General features: G+C 55.7%; 3 protein-coding genes across 5 annotated transcripts in view; 1 reads left to right on the top strand and 2 right to left on the bottom strand.

Moving 5' to 3' along the window:
- SETD2 (SET domain containing 2, histone lysine methyltransferase) overlaps window positions 1-6,801 on the top strand; it is a 92,993-nt gene extending 86,192 nt beyond the window's left edge. The window contains exons 18-21 of the mRNA XM_090284643.1: window positions 443-554; window positions 3,743-3,823; window positions 5,521-5,622; window positions 5,966-6,801. Of these exons, the coding sequence (XP_090140769.1) occupies window positions 443-554; window positions 3,743-3,823; window positions 5,521-5,622; window positions 5,966-6,127 (457 nt within the window). The 3' untranslated portion in view covers window positions 6,128-6,801. The remainder of the gene's footprint in view (window positions 1-442; window positions 555-3,742; window positions 3,824-5,520; window positions 5,623-5,965) is intronic.
- Window positions 6,802-9,849: 3,048 nt separating this feature from the next.
- LOC150005388 (death domain-containing membrane protein NRADD-like) lies at window positions 9,850-13,365 on the bottom strand. 3 transcript variants are annotated; one of them, XM_090284640.1, is made up of 6 exons: window positions 12,387-13,135; window positions 12,294-12,295; window positions 11,792-11,948; window positions 10,805-10,994; window positions 10,550-10,692; window positions 9,850-10,454 (listed from the first exon to the last, which is right to left on the bottom strand). In XM_090284640.1, exons 1-6 carry the CDS (start codon window positions 12,439-12,441, stop codon window positions 10,135-10,137), a joined length of 867 nt encoding a protein of 288 aa, XP_090140766.1. In that variant the 5' UTR covers window positions 12,442-13,135; the 3' UTR covers window positions 9,850-10,134. The 3 variants fall into 3 exon arrangements, with proteins under 3 accessions (XP_090140766.1, XP_090140765.1, XP_090140764.1); XM_090284639.1 differs by lacking the exons at window positions 12,294-12,295; window positions 12,387-13,135 and adding an exon at window positions 13,149-13,365 and having other exon boundaries at window positions 11,792-11,872; XM_090284638.1 differs by lacking the exons at window positions 12,294-12,295; window positions 12,387-13,135 and adding an exon at window positions 13,149-13,208.
- A 273-nt stretch (window positions 13,366-13,638) lies between these two features.
- Window positions 13,639-19,868, bottom strand: part of NBEAL2 (neurobeachin like 2) — a 28,956-nt gene continuing 22,726 nt past the window's right edge. Inside the window, exons 36-54 of the mRNA XM_090284642.1 lie at window positions 19,579-19,739; window positions 19,163-19,479; window positions 18,967-19,062; window positions 18,507-18,631; window positions 18,280-18,420; window positions 17,966-18,096; window positions 17,773-17,882; window positions 17,565-17,682; window positions 17,366-17,463; window positions 17,175-17,291; window positions 16,155-16,235; window positions 15,967-16,064; window positions 15,651-15,823; window positions 15,449-15,543; window positions 15,081-15,197; window positions 14,842-15,000; window positions 14,619-14,767; window positions 14,156-14,291; window positions 13,639-14,072 (exon numbers count right to left, since the gene is read on the bottom strand). Of these exons, the coding sequence (XP_090140768.1) occupies window positions 13,971-14,072; window positions 14,156-14,291; window positions 14,619-14,767; window positions 14,842-15,000; window positions 15,081-15,197; window positions 15,449-15,543; window positions 15,651-15,823; window positions 15,967-16,064; window positions 16,155-16,235; window positions 17,175-17,291; window positions 17,366-17,463; window positions 17,565-17,682; window positions 17,773-17,882; window positions 17,966-18,096; window positions 18,280-18,420; window positions 18,507-18,631; window positions 18,967-19,062; window positions 19,163-19,479; window positions 19,579-19,739 (2,524 nt within the window). The 3' untranslated portion in view covers window positions 13,639-13,970. The remainder of the gene's footprint in view (window positions 14,073-14,155; window positions 14,292-14,618; window positions 14,768-14,841; window positions 15,001-15,080; window positions 15,198-15,448; window positions 15,544-15,650; window positions 15,824-15,966; window positions 16,065-16,154; window positions 16,236-17,174; window positions 17,292-17,365; window positions 17,464-17,564; window positions 17,683-17,772; window positions 17,883-17,965; window positions 18,097-18,279; window positions 18,421-18,506; window positions 18,632-18,966; window positions 19,063-19,162; window positions 19,480-19,578; window positions 19,740-19,868) is intronic.

Here is a 19,868-nt window from a genome sequence, read left to right as displayed (position 1 = left end):
CTGTACAGTACCGCAGAATCCTACGATACAGTGAAAAATCTGCAATAAATAATTAAATATAATATTTTTAAAAATCCCGCAACACAGTGAGGCCACGATAAGTGACCCGCGATACAGAGAGGGACTGCTGTACCTTTTAGGCGTTGCTGAATCTTAGCTACAGGCCAGGTGAGAGACTGAAAGATGTTTGGCTTTACTGCTCTCTTTGACACCCAGCAAATGTTGCCACATTACTGGCTACAGGAAAAGGGTGGGCTAAACAGTCTGCCTCTGGGATAGAACCGTTGCTGCTGGGAAGATGTCAAAAGAATGTATCTTATGGAACTGTCTTGTTCTGTGCCTCATTGCATGTTGTATTTTATGTATATGTGAGCAGAGAGGCCTGTGCCAGCCTTCTCTGTTTTCTGGCCATGACAGCATGGCTGTTCTTACCTTCTTCTAGGCAGACTCAGTGGGACCCTCCTACTTGGGAAAGCCCAGGAGACGATGCCAGCCTTGAGCATGAAGCTGAGATGGATCTGGGAACCCCAACATATGATGAGAACCCCATGAAGGTGAGTGTGGCTTACAAAAGTTGTTCCTGATCATTGGGTGTCTGTCATTTTGTAAGACCAGTAGCCACATGGCCTTGGGATTCTGTTTTTTAGTTCTGGAGTATTACACATGTAGTAAATGCTGGGGTTGGGGGCGGCTAAGACATACGACATAGAAGTATGGTATGTAGAACAAAAAATAAAAGCCCTTAATTTCTCTTCAGCTGCTGTCCTTTCTATATATACTTCTCTCTTTGGGGGTAGTTAGCCTTTTAGGGCAGGGGTTCTCAGCCAGGGGCAGTTTGGCTCCTCAGGGGACATTTGGTAATATTTTGAGTTATTTTCGGTTGTTATACTTGAGGGGATGCTACTGCCTACTAATGGTAGAGGTCAGGGAAGCCACTAAGACATCTCAAAATGCTCAGGAAGAACTAAAAAATTTAGTTTGTCATATATTATTCCAAGACCTTTCTGGAAGACACACAGGTGTGTTTTTCTTTTCGTTTTAAACACACAAATAGAATCATAGTATACTGATGTCCCATGGGAGCCAACATAGAGAAAAGGCAAACTGATGACTGCTGACGAACTGGGAACACACTGCTTTGTTAAGTTTCTAAAGTCAATAAGCACTGAGCATTAAAAAAAAAAAAAAGTTTATGAATTGGTCTTGGTTCAGTTGGCTGGAGTGTCATCCTGTGCACCAGAATTTTGAGGGTTTGATTCCCAGTCAGGGCATATACCTAGGTGGTGGGTTTGGTCCCTGATCAGGGTGCTGTTGGAGGCAACCAACTGATCTCTCTCCCTCTCTCTCTCTCTCTCTCTCTCTCACTTCCCCCCTTCTCTTCCCCCATCCCCCTCTCCCTTCTTCTCTGTCTAAAATTCAATAAAAACATATCCTTGGGTGAGGATTGAAAAAAAAGTATGAATTATAGAAATGGTAACACTTAAGTGGGACTGGTGTTGCTTGGCATTGGGCTTAAGCATTAGCCGGTTTCCGAAATTATTTCTGATGCCTTTTGCAGATTACAGACCAAAGAGGGGTATGTGAATTTCAGTACTTCCAAGAGTACTTCATTTTGGTTTACAATGTCCATGATGTAAGTCTAGGCACCCTTCATTTGAGCATTTTCTTTTTCAATCCCAATTGCACAGCACCCAGCAGGACCACAAATCTCCTAGACAGTGCTCAGTGGGTTGTGCTCTGTGGCTGTTTTTAAAGCCCTACCAGCCTCACCAAGTCAGAGATTAAATTAGAAAGGTATTAATATGCACTGAATTTAGTTAGCTTTCTAAACACATACCCCATTCACAGGGAAGCAACATTCCTGTGTATACATACAGTACTCTTGCTGAGAGCCTGGCCTCTTCCATAGGACCAGGAGCCTTAAGATGGTTGTCGTACCTGAAGGGGCTCTCTGTACTCAGTGCTGTCGCTGCTCATTTTTGAGATATACAAGAGAACGTTTGAGGATGTGTTGAAGTTTCCTTGGCTTATTCGGGCAATTCTTGATCCCTCGCTACCTGAGGTCTTATTGCGAAGCATACCCACACTCTAATACTGGAAAAATAATCACAAAATCCCAAAGCAAAGCATTTGAAAATAGGTTACTTGTCAGGTTTTTTGTTTTATTTCCTGAAAACAGGGGTTGATCTGTGTGTTCTTTCTACCCTCCCCTCCCCATCCTGCTCCCACAGAAAGAAAGTTTAAAAAAATGGAAAATATGTAAATCTTTAATAACACATCAGAGAAAGCTGATTTGTAACAGCCCAGAGCAAGGCAGTGCCATCTTTCTCAGGAGCCGGCCCAGAGCAGAGGGAGTGGCACATTAGTACCTTCATACTGCTGATGGAAATGGAGGAATCAGAACTGGGGGAGTCAGTAGGAAAAATTTTCTGCTCTAAATGGCCAACAAAAACATGAAGTTACCTGTAATACCAACCTCATCTTCTCCATCCGTCAGAAATGACTGTACTCCAAGGGGAATGCTCATAATCTCTAATTCTCACCCAAGGATATTCTTTAATGATCTGAGGCAGATGCAAACAGATGTTGATCAGTTGTCTCCCGTACCCACCCTGGCCAGGGACAAACCCGAAACCTTTTTGTGCACAGGACGACGCTCCAGCCAGCTGAGCCGCCCTCCAGGGCAACGCTCGCAATCTTTTCCACGGAAAAATACGTTTTCTGGCAAGGGGCTTGATAGCTGGTGGTGGGCAAGGAGATGCCCTTGCATGGCAGGCACTCTGAGTGCCATGGCTGCCTGCCCCTTATCTCTCAGCAGCTCCTGGTTAGGGGAACTTGGCAGCCTCTCCTTGGCACTGCTGGAAGGGAATGTTCTTAGGTTTGTCAGCATCTCACCAGCTCGGACACAGTATCCTCTGTGTCTTATCGTCTCCTCATCTGTTCACTGACTCAGACGACCCTTGTCTCCTACCCCCCAAATCCTTGGTACCTCTTTAGTCTTTGCATTCCGAAGGGACCAACCTCCAAGGAACCTCTCGTGCATGCTGAGACTGTCTCCTACAGTCTGGCCAGCTCTACCTCTGGAGGAAAAGTGATGCGTATCCAAGGGAAGGGGAGAGACTTGGATGGGGACCATGGTGTGGTAGGAACCCCCAGATGTGTAGTAAAAAGTCTTCACAACAGAGTATTTTGTCTTTGTCCTGGAATCTGGGACTGTCAGAGCCAGGAAGGGTGGAGCTCATTGAGCCTCAGCCCTGACAGTGTGGAGTATGAGGCTCAGGCAGGGATCTGAGTGGTCCGGGTCACACAGCACATTCTGTTCTGCGGGGGAGTTGACTCTGAAACAACTAACTAGATGTTTAGCTACATCAAGGATGTCGCTTTGAGTTAGGGTAGAGAGGCAGAACTTGGTGTATAGCAGTGGCCCCAGCCTTTTTGGCACCAGGGACCAGCTGTCCGCTTCCTTGCCCACCACTCACCTGCTGTGCAGCCTGGTTCCTGACTGTCTGTGGCTTAGGGTTTGGGGACCCCTGGTTTATAGGAACAAGGTCAAAGCCAGATGACGGGATTAAGACAGGCGGTGAGAGTGTTAGCAGCAGCCAAGCTGACTCCAGGCCTTGCATCTTAGTACCGAGAGTCAGGTATCCCGACCCAGGGAAAGAAACAAAGGGTCTGGACCAGCAGGGTATCACTAACCTGACCCCTCATGCCAGCATTGTCATGTTCTCTCATTTCTTTCTAGACCTCAAAAAAGCCCAAGACAGCAGAAGCAGACACCTCCAGTGAGCTGGCTAAGAAAAGCAAAGAAGTATTCAGAAAAGAGGTGAGGTTTGGTGGGTGCTACTCAGCCCCGTCGGCTTAAACCGGAGCGCTGGTCATCAGTACACACAGCTGTTTGTAGTGAGAGCTGTGGGCGTTCCCTCCCTTCTGTCCTCGGACGTGTGGTGGTTGTGGGGTGACACGTTGGCGTGGTCCTTACAGTTGGGTGGTAAGCGCTTTCATACCCGTTATCTGATTACCCACTGAGGCAGGCAAAAAGGAGTTGTCATCCTCTTACACAGGGGGAGGAACCCAAGGTTCTGGGAAGGCAAGTTCTGGACGGAAGGCTAGACTCAAGCATCTGGCTCAGAGCCCAGCTCTCTTTCTGTGGTGTCTCACTGGGTGGCTGCCTGACGCGGAAGCGATTGGGAAAGCAGCCCCTCTTTGTGCCGCTGGAATTTCCAGCCAACGGGACACTCACTCACCCTCTAGCCCGCCTCAGAGCATCTGGGGTCCGAACTCCAGTCTTGGTTCACTGAAGGGACCCCTCCCGGTGTGTTGGAGGAAATAGACTTGTAGACAAGTGACGGCAGCTGTGTGAGGCGTGCAGCGTGACAGGGCTGGAGGCCACTGTGCAGGGTGTCAGGAAGGCCTGTGGGATCAGGGCTGGGCATTGACCAGACAGGGCAGGAGGGCGCGACCTCAGGAGCATGTACTGAGGCAAAAGAGAGCAGTGTCCCTTCCAGGGGATTGTGGGTAGTCCGTGGGCCGTAGCACGGGCTGTGTGAGGGTGCTGGAAGCAGGGGCTGGACTGTGTTGTGCTCCTTCACGCAGGGCCCGTGTGGCTGTGGTTACAGGGGAGCGCTGCAGGGTTTCAAGCTGGGAACAACGAGCTAGACCCCTGACTGTATCTGCTGCAGTGGCTGTAGGGAGAGAGCATGGAGGCCAGGAGACCCAGAGGTTAGATGTAGTTTCTCACTGTTCCTGTGCGAAATTATTGGTGTTTCAGCTCGGCCAACTAGCAGCTGTTTGTCTAGTGCCTGCTTCGTGATATAGCCTTGTTCTTTGAACGTCTGAAGGCTTTCTGAGTTTCCGGGACAGGTCAGCCCTGCTCAGGGTGCTCCCTGATGAAGTTACTGTCACTGACCTCCTTGCTCCCTTTGTCCCCTGGGATCTTAGCACCATAAATACTTCCAGAGATCCTGTGTCTGGGTCTCCTGAGAGCCACTGGGGAGGACAGACACTACAGAGACAGCTCGGGAGGACATTGGAAGTTGTACGTTGAAAAGGGTCCTACCCTTGGTCTTTTCCCACCAGCCGTCATACCGTACCTTCTGTCCGCTCCACACCCCTGCAGCGTGAATCAAAAGGAAGGTAACACTTAAGGAACATATGTAGCCTGCATTTCCTGGGGCTGCTCTTCTTTCCCTCCAGGAGCCATAGACCTTAGCTACAGTCTCTGACAAGTGTTAGCTGAAACCTGAGCCTGCCGTTCCAGTAGCAAGGAAGGGGAGCCGCCTTCCCCAGTCCCTGCTGCTGGGTCCCTCCATCTCAGTCAGGCTCGCTCAGTTCACTCTAGGGAGCTGTCCCTCTCAGGGCTGACCCTGGGTCTTTGTCTCATGGTCCGCTGGCGTGCTAGCGTTCTTCCATCAAACCGGCCACCCTGAGTGGGCAAGGGTTGGCTGTCTTTCCAGTTACTTCCTCGGCACAGCTTCTTGCTCTCACGGAGTACTGAGCAGTGTGTTCTCTCCCCGCTGTCAGATGTCCCAGTTCATCGTGCAATGCCTGAACCCTTACCGGAAACCGGACTGCAAAGTGGGCAGAATTACCACAACGGAAGACTTCAAACACCTCGCTCGCAAGGTATTCTCCCAGCAGTGGGGGTCTGACAGTGTTCTGGGCAAACTGTGTACCTTCTATAAAGGCCTCTTTTCATCACAGAAAGTGGGTTTTTCTTGCCAGATGCCCAGGCTGGGGAGCGAGGGTTTGAGAAGGGAGGGCACCCTACTTGAGTGTAGTGATTCTCTAAGAAACTTCCAGAATTGAGCTTCCCTTTCTGGCGATTCCAGCACCAGCCTGCCCCAACCTGTCCCCTTATTCAACTCCCAGTCTTGGTTAGAGGGCCCTGCGGCAACAGCTGGCCTTCCCCGCTCACGCCGTTTCCCCTCTGATTGGTGGCTCTGGTCTCTCCCTGTGTCCTGGACAGCTGACTCACGGTGTTATGAACAAGGAGCTGAAGTACTGTAAGAACCCTGAGGACCTGGAATGCAACGAGAATGTGAAACACAAAACCAAGGAGTACATTAAGAAGTACATGCAGAAGTTTGGGGCTGTTTACAAACCCAAAGAGGACACTGAATTAGAGTGACTTACGGGGCCAGGGTGGGAGGACAGGTGAGCAGGTAGGACAGACTCTGGGGAGGAGAAGTCTTTTGGGCCCTCCCTGTCCCACCCTCTGTCAAAACCGTGCTGCTGATGACATGTCACCCTGGGGAACCAAACCTGCAGACTCGAACTGAAAGCCCCAAAATGAGCTCAGTCTATAACAAGCAATCCCTGGTCGTGAGCTTCTGGGGTTAGGGTTAGAGGCCATAGCGGTGGGGGTCTGGGGAAGGCCCTTCCTCCAGGACCCTGGCCAGGCCCGAACCCACCCTCAAACCCGGGTCTCCCCCTCGGCGGTGCTGTTGGCGCACAGACCCATGCGCACCCCCCCCCCCATGACCTCTTCCCCTGACGATCTGTATTATATTTTAATGTACATGTGAATATATTGAAGATAATCTGTTTTTTCCCCGGTTTTTGTTTGTTTTTTGTTTTGCTTTTAGCCTTTATGTGCTAGGATCACAGGAAGACTTTGTAAGGATGGTTTAAGTTCTCCTGCAAGGTTTAATTTGTTATCATGTAAATATTCCAAAGCAGGCTGCCTTGTGGTTTCGGCCAGCCTTGTGCTATGTTGATAAGATTGATTTACTGCTTAAAATCACTTTACTTTATCCAATTTTTACTGAACTTTTTATGTAAAAAATAAAATTAATTAAAGAACTTGGCATGTGTGTTAAGCATGTTTGTGTATAATGATGTTACTGGAGAAAGAAGGGAGAGAGATGGCTATAGGTGTGTGAAGTCCAGAATCCGTCCGTTCCCCACAGGTCCCACTGGGGCTGAGGCAGACAGTGACCAGGTGATGGACACCTGTGAGCTTGGGATCTGGTGCCTGTGCTCAGGAGTGGAGTCAGCTTACACGTGCATTCCAGAGCAACAGAAGCTGCCCTGAGGCTTCCCTGGCACAGGCCTTCTTCCCAGTCAGGAGAAAGGCATGTGTCTTCCCCTTTATACTTCCTGCCAGGGGAGAGGCCTTCACATTCTTCCCTCCCCACACTTGAATTCTCCGAGCCCTGGAACGCTCGTTTGATGTTTTGGTTCCCTGACCTCCACCATGCCACCTGCCACTGGGCTTGGCCACTAGACACAGAACAGGGGAGGACCCCTGTAACAAAGAGACACAGTGCCTGGGTTGTGATGAGAAGGGGACATCTGGAGGATGCAGGGCCCAGTGGGGAGACACCCACACACATGCCCCTTGTCTGGACAACGAGGAGAGCCAAAGGCTTCAGCCAGCCTGGGGGCCCATGTATGCAGAGACTGGTTCCATCTCGTCTTCACTGGGATTATTTTGCTCCCTGGGGAAGGGACTGTGGCCCACCAAACCCTGGGTGGCGTGCACAGCAGTGTAAAGCACTCACTGCCTACTGGGTGCTGCGCTGGGCCCTTGGAGCTCAGGCTGTGCTCACTTGAGCCTCAGAGCCCTGGGCGCAGGAACTGGCACTGCTCAGAGGAGGAAACGGGGGGTCAGAGCGGCATATTACCCCCATCACATCCTCACATTAAAGGAATTACTAACATGGGAAGAAGAAACATTTTATTTTCATTTTAAACAATTATTTCTTTATTTGAACATCTACACACTGGGTTGCAGGCCAGGTTTCCCAGTTGGGGGCGTGTGAGGTAACCCATCGGCAACTGATCTGTGTATCTCTTGCACATCGACGTTTCTTTCCCTCCCTCCCCCTCTCTATAAAGTAAATAAAACCTTCAAAGGAAAAGATTTTTGAGTGAAAAGGAAAAGATCTTACAAGTCTACTACATACTTTCAGAATATTATTTAACGGAGCCTTTTAAGAGCCTTGATGGCTGTGGCCAGATGGGAAAGTGGAAATGCCGATTTCAGTCCTCTTCACGAGGTATGCTTGCTTGAGCACATTAGGGAGCGTTCTCTTTGGGGTGGGTTTGCATGCAAGGGTGCGGCCGGATGCACTGCTATTTACAGCCAGGGCCAGCTCATGGTTTCAGCCCAAGGCCCCAGCTTCAGATTTCCCAAGGAAATCTGGGCAGCCGTCTATTAAAGGGTGGTAACCAGGGAGCTGTCACATTTCAGGAAGGACACCTCTGAAGAGGAATTCTATTATTTTACCTCCCTGTTGTTTTTTCTTTTTGTTTTTTTCCAAAATCTTTCTCCTTTCCACACACCCTTTGACACGTTCAGGCTCCAGTCCCTTCAGTGGTGACAAGGGCTACCAGCTAATTGAGAGCCCATTCATGCCACTGGATGCAGGATTTCACCTTCACTGCCAGGCAAGTCCTTGATCACGCTGTGGCCAGCTTCCCGCTGAAGCAGGTATGATTTCTCTAGCGCTGGTCTGATTCTGGCTGAGGGAATGCTGAGTCATCCTGCTTGCTTTCCTGGGTTAGCAATGCCCGAGGATCCCCTCAGGAAAAGATGGGTGGGTTTAAGCAGGCCTGGCAAACACTCTGAGGAAGAGCAGCAGCAGCGGTCCGAGTGCGGTCATCAGAGCTGCCAGTCCATCACATCTTGGTCAGCCAGGGGACAGGGTCTACCCTGGGCCCCCTGGACCGTGATTGGACTTCGCATCTCCTGAGTGAGCTTTGGTGGCTGTGCTGTGGGTGGTGGATGCCAGGAAGGAAGCCACTGTTCCTTCCTAGGCGGGGGCTTGTCGGCACATTAACCAGCCTGCCTGCCTCTCCCCTCAGGGCAGGCAGGGGCTTGGCTGCAGCTGCCCTGGCCTCAGCTGCCCCTCGGGTGGGGTGGCCCGCTTGCCCTCAGCTTGTGTCGAGTAGGAATCACAAGTAGCTGTGGAAGCACGTTTGGCCCTCCCTCTCCTAAGTCTGGAGTATGGGCCTCGGAAGGAGAGCCTTTCCTCCATTTTCTCATGTAGAGGTGACCACAGTCCCTTGGTATCCAGCCTCTAGGGACCAGTCTGCCTCTTGCCTCCTGCCTAGAGGGGCAGACCTCCAGCCTCCCCTTGATGCTTGTCACAGCGTCAGTCAGGAAAATTGTCTCAACCTGGGAGTCTAGGTGAGGGGTTCCTGCGGGACCTGCCCTTCTATTCTCCAGCTAAGGAAGCTAAGGTTCAGAAAGGTGAAGCAGCTTGCTAACCTGATCCAGCCGGGGAATGGCAGTCGCAGGTGTAAGAAACGTAAAGGACATAGTGACTCCCAAACTAGTAGAAAGTGATTAGTAACAAAGGGCAAATGTAATTAGAGGGTCTTAAGGGACATCCTGAAGGGGGAAAGATAGTCATCACCAGACAAAGGGAAAATGGGAGAAGGTGGTTGACATTAGTAGCGTATTTACAAATCACAAAAGGGGCATTTAGATAATCACGTTAGGTTGTAATTCCGGAGTAACCACTAATGGAAAAACGGGGGAGAAGGAGAGGGGAGGGGGAGCTAATTGGTTAGGGAGGGGGAGCTGATCGCATTACTATAAAACCAGATTTCTTTGTCTACTCCGCGCGCACATTCTCCTGGCTGAGGGTGCACCCGGCTCTGCAGACCCATGAATAAACGCCTCGCTTTGCTGCTCAGGTCCTGTGTCCCGGTTTCTACTGTGAGCGTTTCTCACACAGGGTGCAGACTGCCCTCTGTGCTGCCAGAGTTCATGCCTCTGCTATGGAAACACACTGCCTGCCAGCCCCGGTGCTCCTCCCACAACTTGGGGACCCCATCCTTCTGGGCCTCTGCCCCATAGCCACGCACTTTCTCACAGGCCCAAGGAGCCAGAGAACCAGCACAGTGATCCAAAGTTGCCTTTAATATGAAACACGTGAGTAGAAACGAGTTAAGGCTGAGGAAGGGGAGGTGGAGTGGGGATCGGCCATTGCTTACTGCTTACTGCCAACTCCCCCATATCCTGGTCTCTGTCTCCCAGGAAGGTAGGGCAAGGGGAGGTGCGCAGTGGCTGGACCCTCTGTGTCCCACCAGTGTGAGGAAGCCCATGAAAGGGAAGGCATATGAGGTGAGCGTGGAGGTAGCACCAGAGCAGGTACCTGCGAGGCCGGGCTGCGGAGGCATCACTCACACCACCGAGCAGCTCTCAGGCGGGAGGCCCAGGACCTGGACCACATCTTCACGGCCCATAGCAGCCAGGGCATCCTCTAGCACCCTGAGGGTAGCACCACTGCCTTCTTGGACAGCCCAGTCCCTCAGCAGGGTGTAGGCGGGCACCTGGCTCCGGGCCATGGTCTTCACAGCCTCAGCCTGGTAGCCCAGGCGGCCTGCCAGGCCCTGCCAGCCCTCGTCGGGCTCGCCTGACACTCCCAGGAGCCGCTCCACTTCCTCTTGCTGCTGCCGAGGGAGATGGAGGTAAAGCCAGCAACCAAGCTCAGGATGTGGCCCTGGGGCGGGAGACATGAGGGGCAAATGAGGGTCTGATGGGCTGGGTGGTGGGCAGAGCTACGTCTGAAGGACCAGACTGAGGAAAGGGACTCACCCTGGCCGGCGACACAGGACTCGCGGCCGCTAGAAGAGTCCCGCAAGACACTGCTATCCCCGTGCATCTGATCCCTGTCGAGGGCCCCCAGCTCCGCAGTCCGAGCTTTGGCCAGCTCCTGTCTTTGTTTATGTGAGCGCCAGCTGTGGGGAGCAGGGGGGATCTGACAGCCTGCTCCCAACTGAGATGGAGAAGGAGCTGGCTGGGAGTTCAGACGGGAAGTGGATGCCGCGGGGCAGTACCCAGGCCACCTACCACTTGAAGGCCACGTAGGCAAGCAGACCGAGGACCACGGCGGCCAGGAGGGCACAGTAGACAGGGATGATGCTGCCTGAGGCCCCTGGAGGCTCAGGGGGGGATGAGGAGGAAGTATTGGGGGCCAGAGCTCCCCCTACTCCTATCCACACTCCTTCCCTGTCCCTGTCCTGCCACTTCCAGGTCTTACCTGTGGAATAAAGGAAAGACAGGGTCAAGGGCAAGGAATCAAGGCTAAGGTCCCTGGGCAGCCTCACCAAGACTTTGCTGCCAAAAAAATTGAAACACTAGTTCCTACTCTGTAGTTAAAAGCTCATACCATAGCATCAAGAGCTGACTGGCCTGTTTTCCATGCTCATCTCCCATAGCTTCCCCTTTGCTTACCACTCTTGGACACCTAGTCCTTCCCAAGAGGGACCCTTCTCCCAGACTTCTGATGTCTGCACTTGCTGTCCTACCTTCTTCGTCTGTCAAAGTGGCAGGAATCTCCTATTCTGAGAAGCTTCCTTGATCTCCCCGGTCTTTCCCTTTTCTGCCTCCTGTTGCATGTCCTCTATCTACTATGGCATTGAACTGTGTCCTGTCTTCCCAAGACTGTAAGAGCTCATTGATTCATGTTGGTCCCTGTGGGTGTCTGTGCACAGGAGACCTTGTAAGTTTTTGCAAAATAAAGCTAACCTGGGCCCTGGCTGGGTAGTTCAGTTGGTAGGAGCATTGTCCTGATACGCTAAGATTGTGGGTTTGATCCCCGGTCAGGGCAAATACAAGAATCAACCAATGAATGCATAAGTGAGCTAAACTGGAAGGCAAATGAATGCTGTTGCTTACTTCTTTCTGCCTGCAGGGCAGTTGTTCCCACAATCCAGGGCAGGCAGGGCACAGTGGACAGGAACTCCAGAGCCTGTGACTGGACTTGTGTGTGACCTATCCACCTGGGATGCCTTCCGTCCTACTCAGTGCCCCAAGTTTGGATCAAGAGGTGCTTACCCACATGGACCAGGCCTTCCCTATGGGTGGAGTTGTGGAGCATCTCTCTGCCGGCTGGTAGCACTCCCAAGGGCTGCATCTCTTGGAGAAGGGGTTGGAGAGTCATGGGCAGTGTGCAGGCAAGGGAGCTGAGAGGCTTCTCTAAGTCCAGAAGGGGCTGTGTCGGGATGTGCGGGGAACACCTCAGGCCTGATGTCGGGAGTCCCTCGGGGTAGTCTGTCCCCCTCTCCTGGCTCGTTCCATCCTGATTCACTCCAGGGCTGGGTGCCCCTCCCACCCCCACTCATCAATCTGAACCAGTTCCTCTTGTGCCAGGTGGTGTGGGGGTGAGAGAGCTGGCCTCAGCTGGCCGAGCTGGAGGAGCCAGGGTGCAGCTGAGGCAGAAAGGCAGGCTGGCAAACTGAAGTCCAGGCAGAGCATGTTAGGACCAGGAAGATGCCCACCCCCATCTCAGGCAGAGCCAAGCCAGAGACTTGCTGGCTGGTAGGAGACTCCCCATGACTTCTCAGCATGAGCCCAGGACCCCAACACCCTAAGCCTCCCTGGAGTGACTAAGTTCTCACTCCTGCCTCCATATTCAGTATCCAGCCTTCACCTCCTGCTGAGACTAGACTGCAGGGTACCTTGGGGTCAGCAAGGGCAGAGGGCATATGGGCCTAGAGGCCAGAAACCTTAAGGACAAGACCACTGAATCCCAGGACCCATCTGGACTTATAGGGCTGATCCTGCTGGGACCCACTTGCGGAGGCCTGGTGGGGAGGGGCCCAGGGCTGGGCTGAGGGGAGATCTTGCCTGGAAAACGAAGGAAGAGACCTGGGGGAAGGCCCTCCAATTCCCCAACATCCACCCCTCCACATGCAGCCAGGTCTACCCCAGAGATTCCAAACTCGCTTCCCTGCACGTTTATGTAAAGTGCACAGTGGCAAGTGGGTCTGGGACAGACGCTGCCTGCAGTGGCCCTTGCCACGTGTTGAGTGTATATGTTTGTCACTCACCGCAGGAGGGACCCTTCTGGGACCCTGGTGGGGGGAGGCGGGGAGCCTGTGACCAGCTTGCTCAGAGACAGCCAGACCGTGTGTCTGCCTGACCCGCCCCGAGCTGCGGGGCTGGGGCCTCCGCCGGGCCCACAAAACAAGCACACAGTGCAACGCCCCGCACGCCCACACCAGCCTGGCTTCCCACGCTTATCCCAACACTGGCGCCGCACCACGACGGACAACTCCCGCAGGATCGTGGGTCTCGAGGTGGGTGCAGAGGCAGCTCTCGGCTCCCTCCATCCAGGAAGACCCGGGGCTTTGTCCCCAACCCACTCCGGACCTGCGGGGCCGACCCTCCACAGGCCCCAAGATCCGCTCACCCTGGCGGGACGGGGGCCTCTGAGCCTCAGGACCAGCCTTGGGCCGGCCGGGAAGACGGCTTGGTATCCCCGGGGAGGCCGGATTCTGGCCCTCCAGAGACGCGGAATGTGGCGCGGGGAAGGGCACGGAGCCGGCGGGCAGGGCGGTCCCAGGAACTCCGCCGCCCCGGCAGCGGCGTGAGGGGCCGCGGGGGCGGGGCGGGAAGGAGGGGCGCGGCCGCCACGGTCGCACCCCGCCCCGCAAAGGAACGCGCACGCGCGCCCACCTGACACCAGGCCCGGACAGCGGGAGCACGCGAGTGGCGTGTGGGGGTGATCTCGTGGAGAAGCGCGTGCGAACGCGAGCCGGGAAGAACGACAGGCAGGGCCCCGAGGGACGAGGGACAGGGTGAGGCGGCTGGAGACGCCGAGGCCACGCGGAGGGGCGAGTCGCCCTGCAGGGCTCATGACGCGGCGCGCGCACACAGCACATACTCAGAGGCGGAGCAGCTACAAAACTAGGCCCGGTTTATTGCCGAGAATGGGAGAGCGGGAGCCGCCTTAGGGATTAAGGCCACAGCCCGGTCCCGGTGCTCTGCTGGAACTGGGGACTTGGGAGGCAGGGGTCCCCGCGCCAGACTGTGCAAAAAGTGCTGTGCGCCCGCTAGGGCCAGTGCCGGGACTCCGCGCTGCCCCTCTGCCGGCGAGGGGCGGGACTTCCTGGAGTGACACCGCCCCTGAATTCCTGAGCTGAGCGGGGGTGGGGCTGCGCGCACCCCCGGGTGCGGCGACTCCTGGGCGGGGCCTCTCGGTCGGATCCTATGCTGGGGGCGGGACCGGTTGTCAGCGCGCCTCGGCGGGTTTGTACTCCGTCTCTCCAGAGGACACCTGCGAGATGCGCCGCGAGGACCGCCACAGCTTCCGTGTGAACTGGATGCTGCGCACCTGGTGGGAGGAAGAGCGGAGTGGGATCAGCTGCGACCATCACTCCCCGTCCCACTGGAGGCCCACCTTGCCCTTATCCTCACCTCCGAGGGCTGCCCCGCGCCCACCACGATAAGCTTGCCGTCCTCCAGACCCACAAGCACGTGGCTGCGCTCCTTCGTCACAGCCAGGCTGCGGATGGGCACCTTCATGGGCAGGGGAGGCGCGGCCGGGAGCAGCCTGGAAGGGCAGAGGGAGGGGATACACGAATTTGCAACTATGAGGCAGCCTGGCATCAAGCAGACTCCTATATACCCTGCCTGCCCTCATTTGAAGGAGAGTTCAGTTGAAACCCTGATTCCCGAAGAGATCTCCCACAAGTGTGTGGCTAAGAGAGGCCAAGGGCAAGATCTCCCCATTGGGGGACGAGGAGTTGGGTGACAGGACTTGCAGGATGTGCCCACAGGTGTACAAAGAGGGTGTGGATCCATGGGGGGCACCTCCTAGTATCCCCTGCCAATGACCACCACCCCGAGGGACCATGAACCCATAAACGGTGGGGCTCACTTGTTCAGGTGGAGGATGTGCAGGGCACACTGGGCTGTGCCCAGCAGAACAAAGTCCTCTGTCACTGCCAGGGCTGTGGGCTGCTCTACCAGGGGCATCGAAGCCCGCAACCTCCCATTTACCGAGTACAGATGCAAGGAGTAGGTGACCTGGAAGAAGCAGGAGGTGTCAGCAAGGGCAGAATCCCAACCACCCGTCTTGACTGGGCGCCCCTTTCCCATACCTGAGCCCCCAGACGTTCCCGTGCCGAGCTCTGTACCACGATCTGGCCCTCAGACCCCAGCGCCAGGTGGGACACGGGTCCAGGCAACATGGCCCCCGGGGGCCGTAGTGCAGCCACGAACTGGCCACGGCGTACAGTGTGGATGATCACAGTCCCATCCTGTAGGAAGGCAGCTTAGGGTGCTGTTCAGGGGCAGGGCCCAGCAAACTCGGCCCCCCTAGGCACAGGCATGCACACACCTCGGATCCAGACACAGCCGTGTCCAGTTCAGTGCTGATGGCCACACAGCTCACTGCAGCCTCGTGCCCATATAGGACCTGCATCGGCCTTGACGCCAGCCCCACTGAGAGGCCGTCCTGTGGGAGGCCAAGGCCGGCTCAGGACTGGGAGCATCCCATTATCCTGGCCCTTGAATGGGAAGGCTATCTCAGGAGAGTGAGGGCATCATTCAAAGCCAGAGCTGGAGGGCTGTGGGGCCCCAGACTTGCTCACAGAGGCAGACGGAAGGGGAAGAAAGAAGGGCAAGACTGAAAGGAAGCCTACTGAGGGGCAGGTGGGCTGCAGGTCTGGCCTATAGGGGCCCCACGAAGCTGCCCACCCAGCACACCTCCTGCAGGAGCCGCCACACCATGCATGTGGTGTCCCGGGAGCCTGAGATGAGGTAGATGCCACAGGTGTCCAGTGCAAGGCAGGTCACTATGTCTGCAGGGGCAGGGAAGGTCCACGGAGAACACAGTAGTCACACCTTCACTGGCCGACCTCAGAATACAACCGACCTGCACCACCCCCAACTTCCAGCCTGCTCGTACCAAGGTGGCGGCTGATCTGGCTCAACAGCTTGCCCCGGGGTAGTGTGGTCACTCGAAGGCTGCCGTCCCAATGGCCACCACTGAACAGCAGCTTTCCATCAGGGGCCACTGCCAGGGCTCGCCCACTTACGCCACTGTCCGATGCCCAGGGGCCACTCAGCAGTCGCTGCACCCTGACCCAGTGACGGGGATGACAGGTGAGGCCAGGCCACAAAGGATACCCAGGCCCTCAGAGACCCCGGCTAGACCCAGCGCCTGGCTGGCATCCTGATCGGGTGGAGGGGTGCCCGACCCTGCCCACAGCCTTCTGTCTTACTTGGTGGAGTCTTTGATGAAGCTGAAGTAGTTGCTTATGTTACGGTCGTAGGGCAACCAGCTGTGGGTGCCCAGCAGCCCGTTGGCACTCACAGTCACCTACGAGCAAGAGGGGGGCAGAGGCAGGCAGGTTTGGGGCAGAGTCAGAGAGGGGGTGGAGCTGGGTGGGGTCCTGCCTGGTGCACTTACCAGCAGGTCTGGGGTCATGAAGGAGTGGAGCTGTCGGTGGGGAACCAGGGCCAGCACCAGGGGCACATTCTCACTGATGGCCTGTGGGGTAGAGAGCAGAGCTGGCTGTGCCAGAGAGGCCAGCCGGGGCCCCCACCACATTACCCGCTCCCTGGGACACCACCACTCCTTTCTTTGCCTTCAGCCCCCAGGGGTCACAGGCTAGGTGTCATAAAGGCTGCGGTCCCTCTGAGAAACATGCATGAGACCAGTGGGTCTTCAGGAAGGCATCTTAGAAAGTGAGTGAGAGCCCTGGCCGGTAGCTCAGCTGGTTAAAGCATCATCCCAATACGCCAAGGTTTCGGGTTCGATCCCGGTCAGGGCACATACAAGAACTGAATGATAAATAAGTGAAACAACAAATTGATGATTCCCTCTCTATATCTATCTCAAAGCAATAAAAAGAGCCCCGGATTATGTGGCTCAGTGAATTGAGCGCCGGCCTGTGAACCAAAGGGTCACTGGTTCGATTCCCAGTCAGGGCACATACCTGGGTTGTGGGCCAGGTCCCCAGTTGGGGGGCACATGAGGCAACCACACAATGATGTTTCTTTCCCTCTCTTTTTCCCTCCCCTTCACTATCTCTAAAAGTAAATAAATAAATAAAATCTTTAAAGAAAAGCGAGAAGCTGGAATGGACAAGGAAGATCCTTCCTGAGCCTCAAGCTTGGTCTCAACCTTGGTCTGCCTGCCACATTACTCCACGCCCCCCAGCATGCTGGCAGCAGAGGAGAGCCTAGGAAGGTGAGGGAGGGTCCTAGCCAGAGGCCCTCCCCTATGGTCTTACTACGCCTTGTCCTTGCCCTCGTGAAGATGGTACCCCAGCCACAGGCCCGTAGTCCTCTCATTTTCACTTTTTTCCAAGATGTCTTAATATCAGTGACCTTGATTTAGGTTTTCCATCCGCCCTGAAAAGTTGGTAAGGATGATGGGGTGCCGCTCATTTCACAGAGTAGAAAGTTGAGGCCCATCTCCTCTCACCTCTGCGAAGAAGGCCCTGAGCTGGTCCAGGTGCTGGAAGATGCTAGGTGAGTTAGTGTCCAGACGGGCCAGGCGCTGGGCTGCTTCCTCAGCTGAGAGCCGAGCTGGATGTGGCTCCTGTGGGCGAGGGGCCAGTCAGTGCCACAGCGTGGACACCCCGACCTGATCCCCTTCCTCCAAACTGGCCTTACCTTTAGCAGCTGACAGGGAGTCTGCCCAAAGTTGCTGATAATGCCCTCCAGAGCCTTCCGTTCCCGCTCATCTGCCACGTGGTCCAGGTCCACAGCCCCTGGGAAGGCAGGTAGAGCAGTCAGGACTCCTTTTGCATCCTCTGCATTCCCCACTCCTCATCTGTGCCCAGCCCCCACTGAAGCCCAGGGCCCTGCCCACCCTCATAGGTGCAGTAATAGAAGACATTGAGGGCCTCCTCTGCAGCTGGCCCCCGCTGCTTGTAGCCAAAGATGAGATCAATCCACTCGTGCAGGTGGGCAGACACGTACTCTGACTCCTGGGGGTGGAGAGGGGAGGTCAGTCTAGGGACAGACAGCTGACCCCTAAGCCTGACTGTCCACCTGTCCGCAGGTGCTCATGTCCTCACCAGAGCCTGGCGGTGCTGCTGGATGAAGTCCTCAGGGGAGCTGGCCCACGGGGGCAGCACCACGTCACCCACCTTCTCATTGGTCAGCTGAAGGCAGCCCAGGTCAAAGCCTGGAACAGAGGAGCAGGTCAGCTGTCTTCACCTGCTACCTGGCCACCCCGGCCCACGTCTCCGTCCCCACGCCAGCTCCTACTGTTCTGATTCTCCAGAAAGTCGGGGAAGTAGAAGAACTCAGGGATGAGCTCCTTCACGTCGGCCAGGCTGTCCAGGCGGGCCTGCCAGGCTGCTGCCACTGAGTGGAACTGCCGGTCAGAGCAGTCAAAGCTGGGGGGAGGGGATGGGTCAAAGTGAGGCAGAGACAACGGGGACAGGGAGAGAGAAGGTACAGCGGGGAAAGAAGGGCAGAGAGGCAGGGGACCCAGGGTGTCTGGAGGACCTGCCCTCTTCCCCACATCTGCTGGCCTCCCCCCACCAGCTGCCACCTGCCCGCCACCCCCTGGGCCGCACCGGCCACTCTGCAGCTGGACGTGCAGGGAGGTGAAGGGCTCCATGCGGATGAGGTAGTGCATCACACCCGCCGCGTTGGAATAGTGGGTGCCATAGTGGAACTTGTCAATGGTGCCCGCTGGGTCCTCAAAGCTCTCATATCTGGCGTCACAGTTAGAGGGGAGTCAGCAGAAGCCCCCACCCTTGCCCATCCCAACCTCCGAGCCCAGCCTTGCCCACATGCTCACTTCTCCCTCACGAGCTGGGCATGCTTGGGGTTCACCACACCGATGGGCTTGGACAGGTCCCGGAAGACAGCCGGGTTGCTGAGGTCCAGGGTTGGGGACACGTAGTCCTGTAGGACCCAGGGGAACTGGCCGCCCACCCGGGCAGGAGCTGCATGAGGGTCCTGGTGGCCTGTCTGCCCACTCTGCCCTGCCCTCACCCTCAGGAAGATGGGCAGAGCCCACAGGTGGGGACCCACCACTTGGAGGGGTCACAGGGGAGCAGGATAGCCTGTCTGGGTCAGAGTTCCCTTCAGGGAAAACAGAGGCCAGAAGGGGACCAGAGTGGGGCTGGGTGTGTGGGGGTGGCTGGGAACAGAGGCCAAGCCTAAGGCAGCGCCGACAAAGCTTGGGGCTTAGCCCCCCGATCAGCGCCTACACTTGGGTGAACCAGGGCTGGCAGACCAGAGGAGCAGGTTCTCACCACAGGGTACTGAGACAAGTCGTTGTAGGTCCGCCCCGCAATGGTGTTGAGTTGCATCAGGTACTCGAAGTTGGATATCTCCCGCTGTACCCATTTCTGGGGGGCAGGGGCAACAGGTGAGCTGGCTCGGCTGTCCAGCGCTCCTCCCAACTGCAGAGCTCTGACCTCACCACCCATCACACTCCAGGGTTCTCACCTGGGTAAGGCCTGAGGCACGCAGCATCTCCTGGGGGGAGCGGCTGCTTAGGTAGCCTTGGGTAGGAGGTCGCAGGCGCAGGAGCCACTTGTACACCTTGTTCCGTATCTGGGTGTGGGGTGGCATGGGGCAAGGCTGAGGCCTGGGGGCCTGGCAAGGAGATGAGACTGCAGTCCCGCCCACCTTGCAGGGGAAGTTGAGGAAGTAGTTGGCCTGATCAATAAAGAAGAGTTCAAGTGCTGAACGGCGCAGGTTGAAACGCCGCAGGTGGACCTCGCGTAGCTGGGCCAGTGGGCGCCGGAAGTCATGGCCAATGCCTGCAGGGATGGGTAGCAGGTGCAGGATTCACTCAACCCAGCCCCACCAGACCATGCCACCCCGCTGCCATCACGCCAACCTGCTTCATCAGGACGCACCCTCCTCAGTTTCCACGCGCTCAGCACTGCCATCGTAGAAGTATATGTGCTGTGTGGTGACTTCCAACAGCCCTGGGACCACAGCCACTGGTGTAACCAGTTGGCATTCAGCTGACACCACCAACTTCTCATGCTGCTCGTCCAGTTCCGCTGCCTCCATCCTGGGAATCAGTGCCCACCTCAGGCTCTAGACTCTGGGACCCCCTTCCCTATAAGCCCCAGGAGCACACTCTCCGAGTGCCATCAAGTCAGAGGGGACGAAGGCGCTGTTCAGGGTCCAGACTGGCCCC

The sequence above is a fragment of the Furipterus horrens genome, unplaced genomic scaffold (assembly GCF_987537825.1).
Source record: "Furipterus horrens unplaced genomic scaffold, mFurHor1.1.pri manual_scaffold_7, whole genome shotgun sequence".
NCBI classification, from domain to species: Eukaryota; Metazoa; Chordata; class Mammalia; order Chiroptera; family Furipteridae; genus Furipterus; species Furipterus horrens.
The sequence above is the reverse complement of the archived record's forward strand: the minus strand, read 5'-3'. Positions and strand labels throughout refer to the sequence as shown.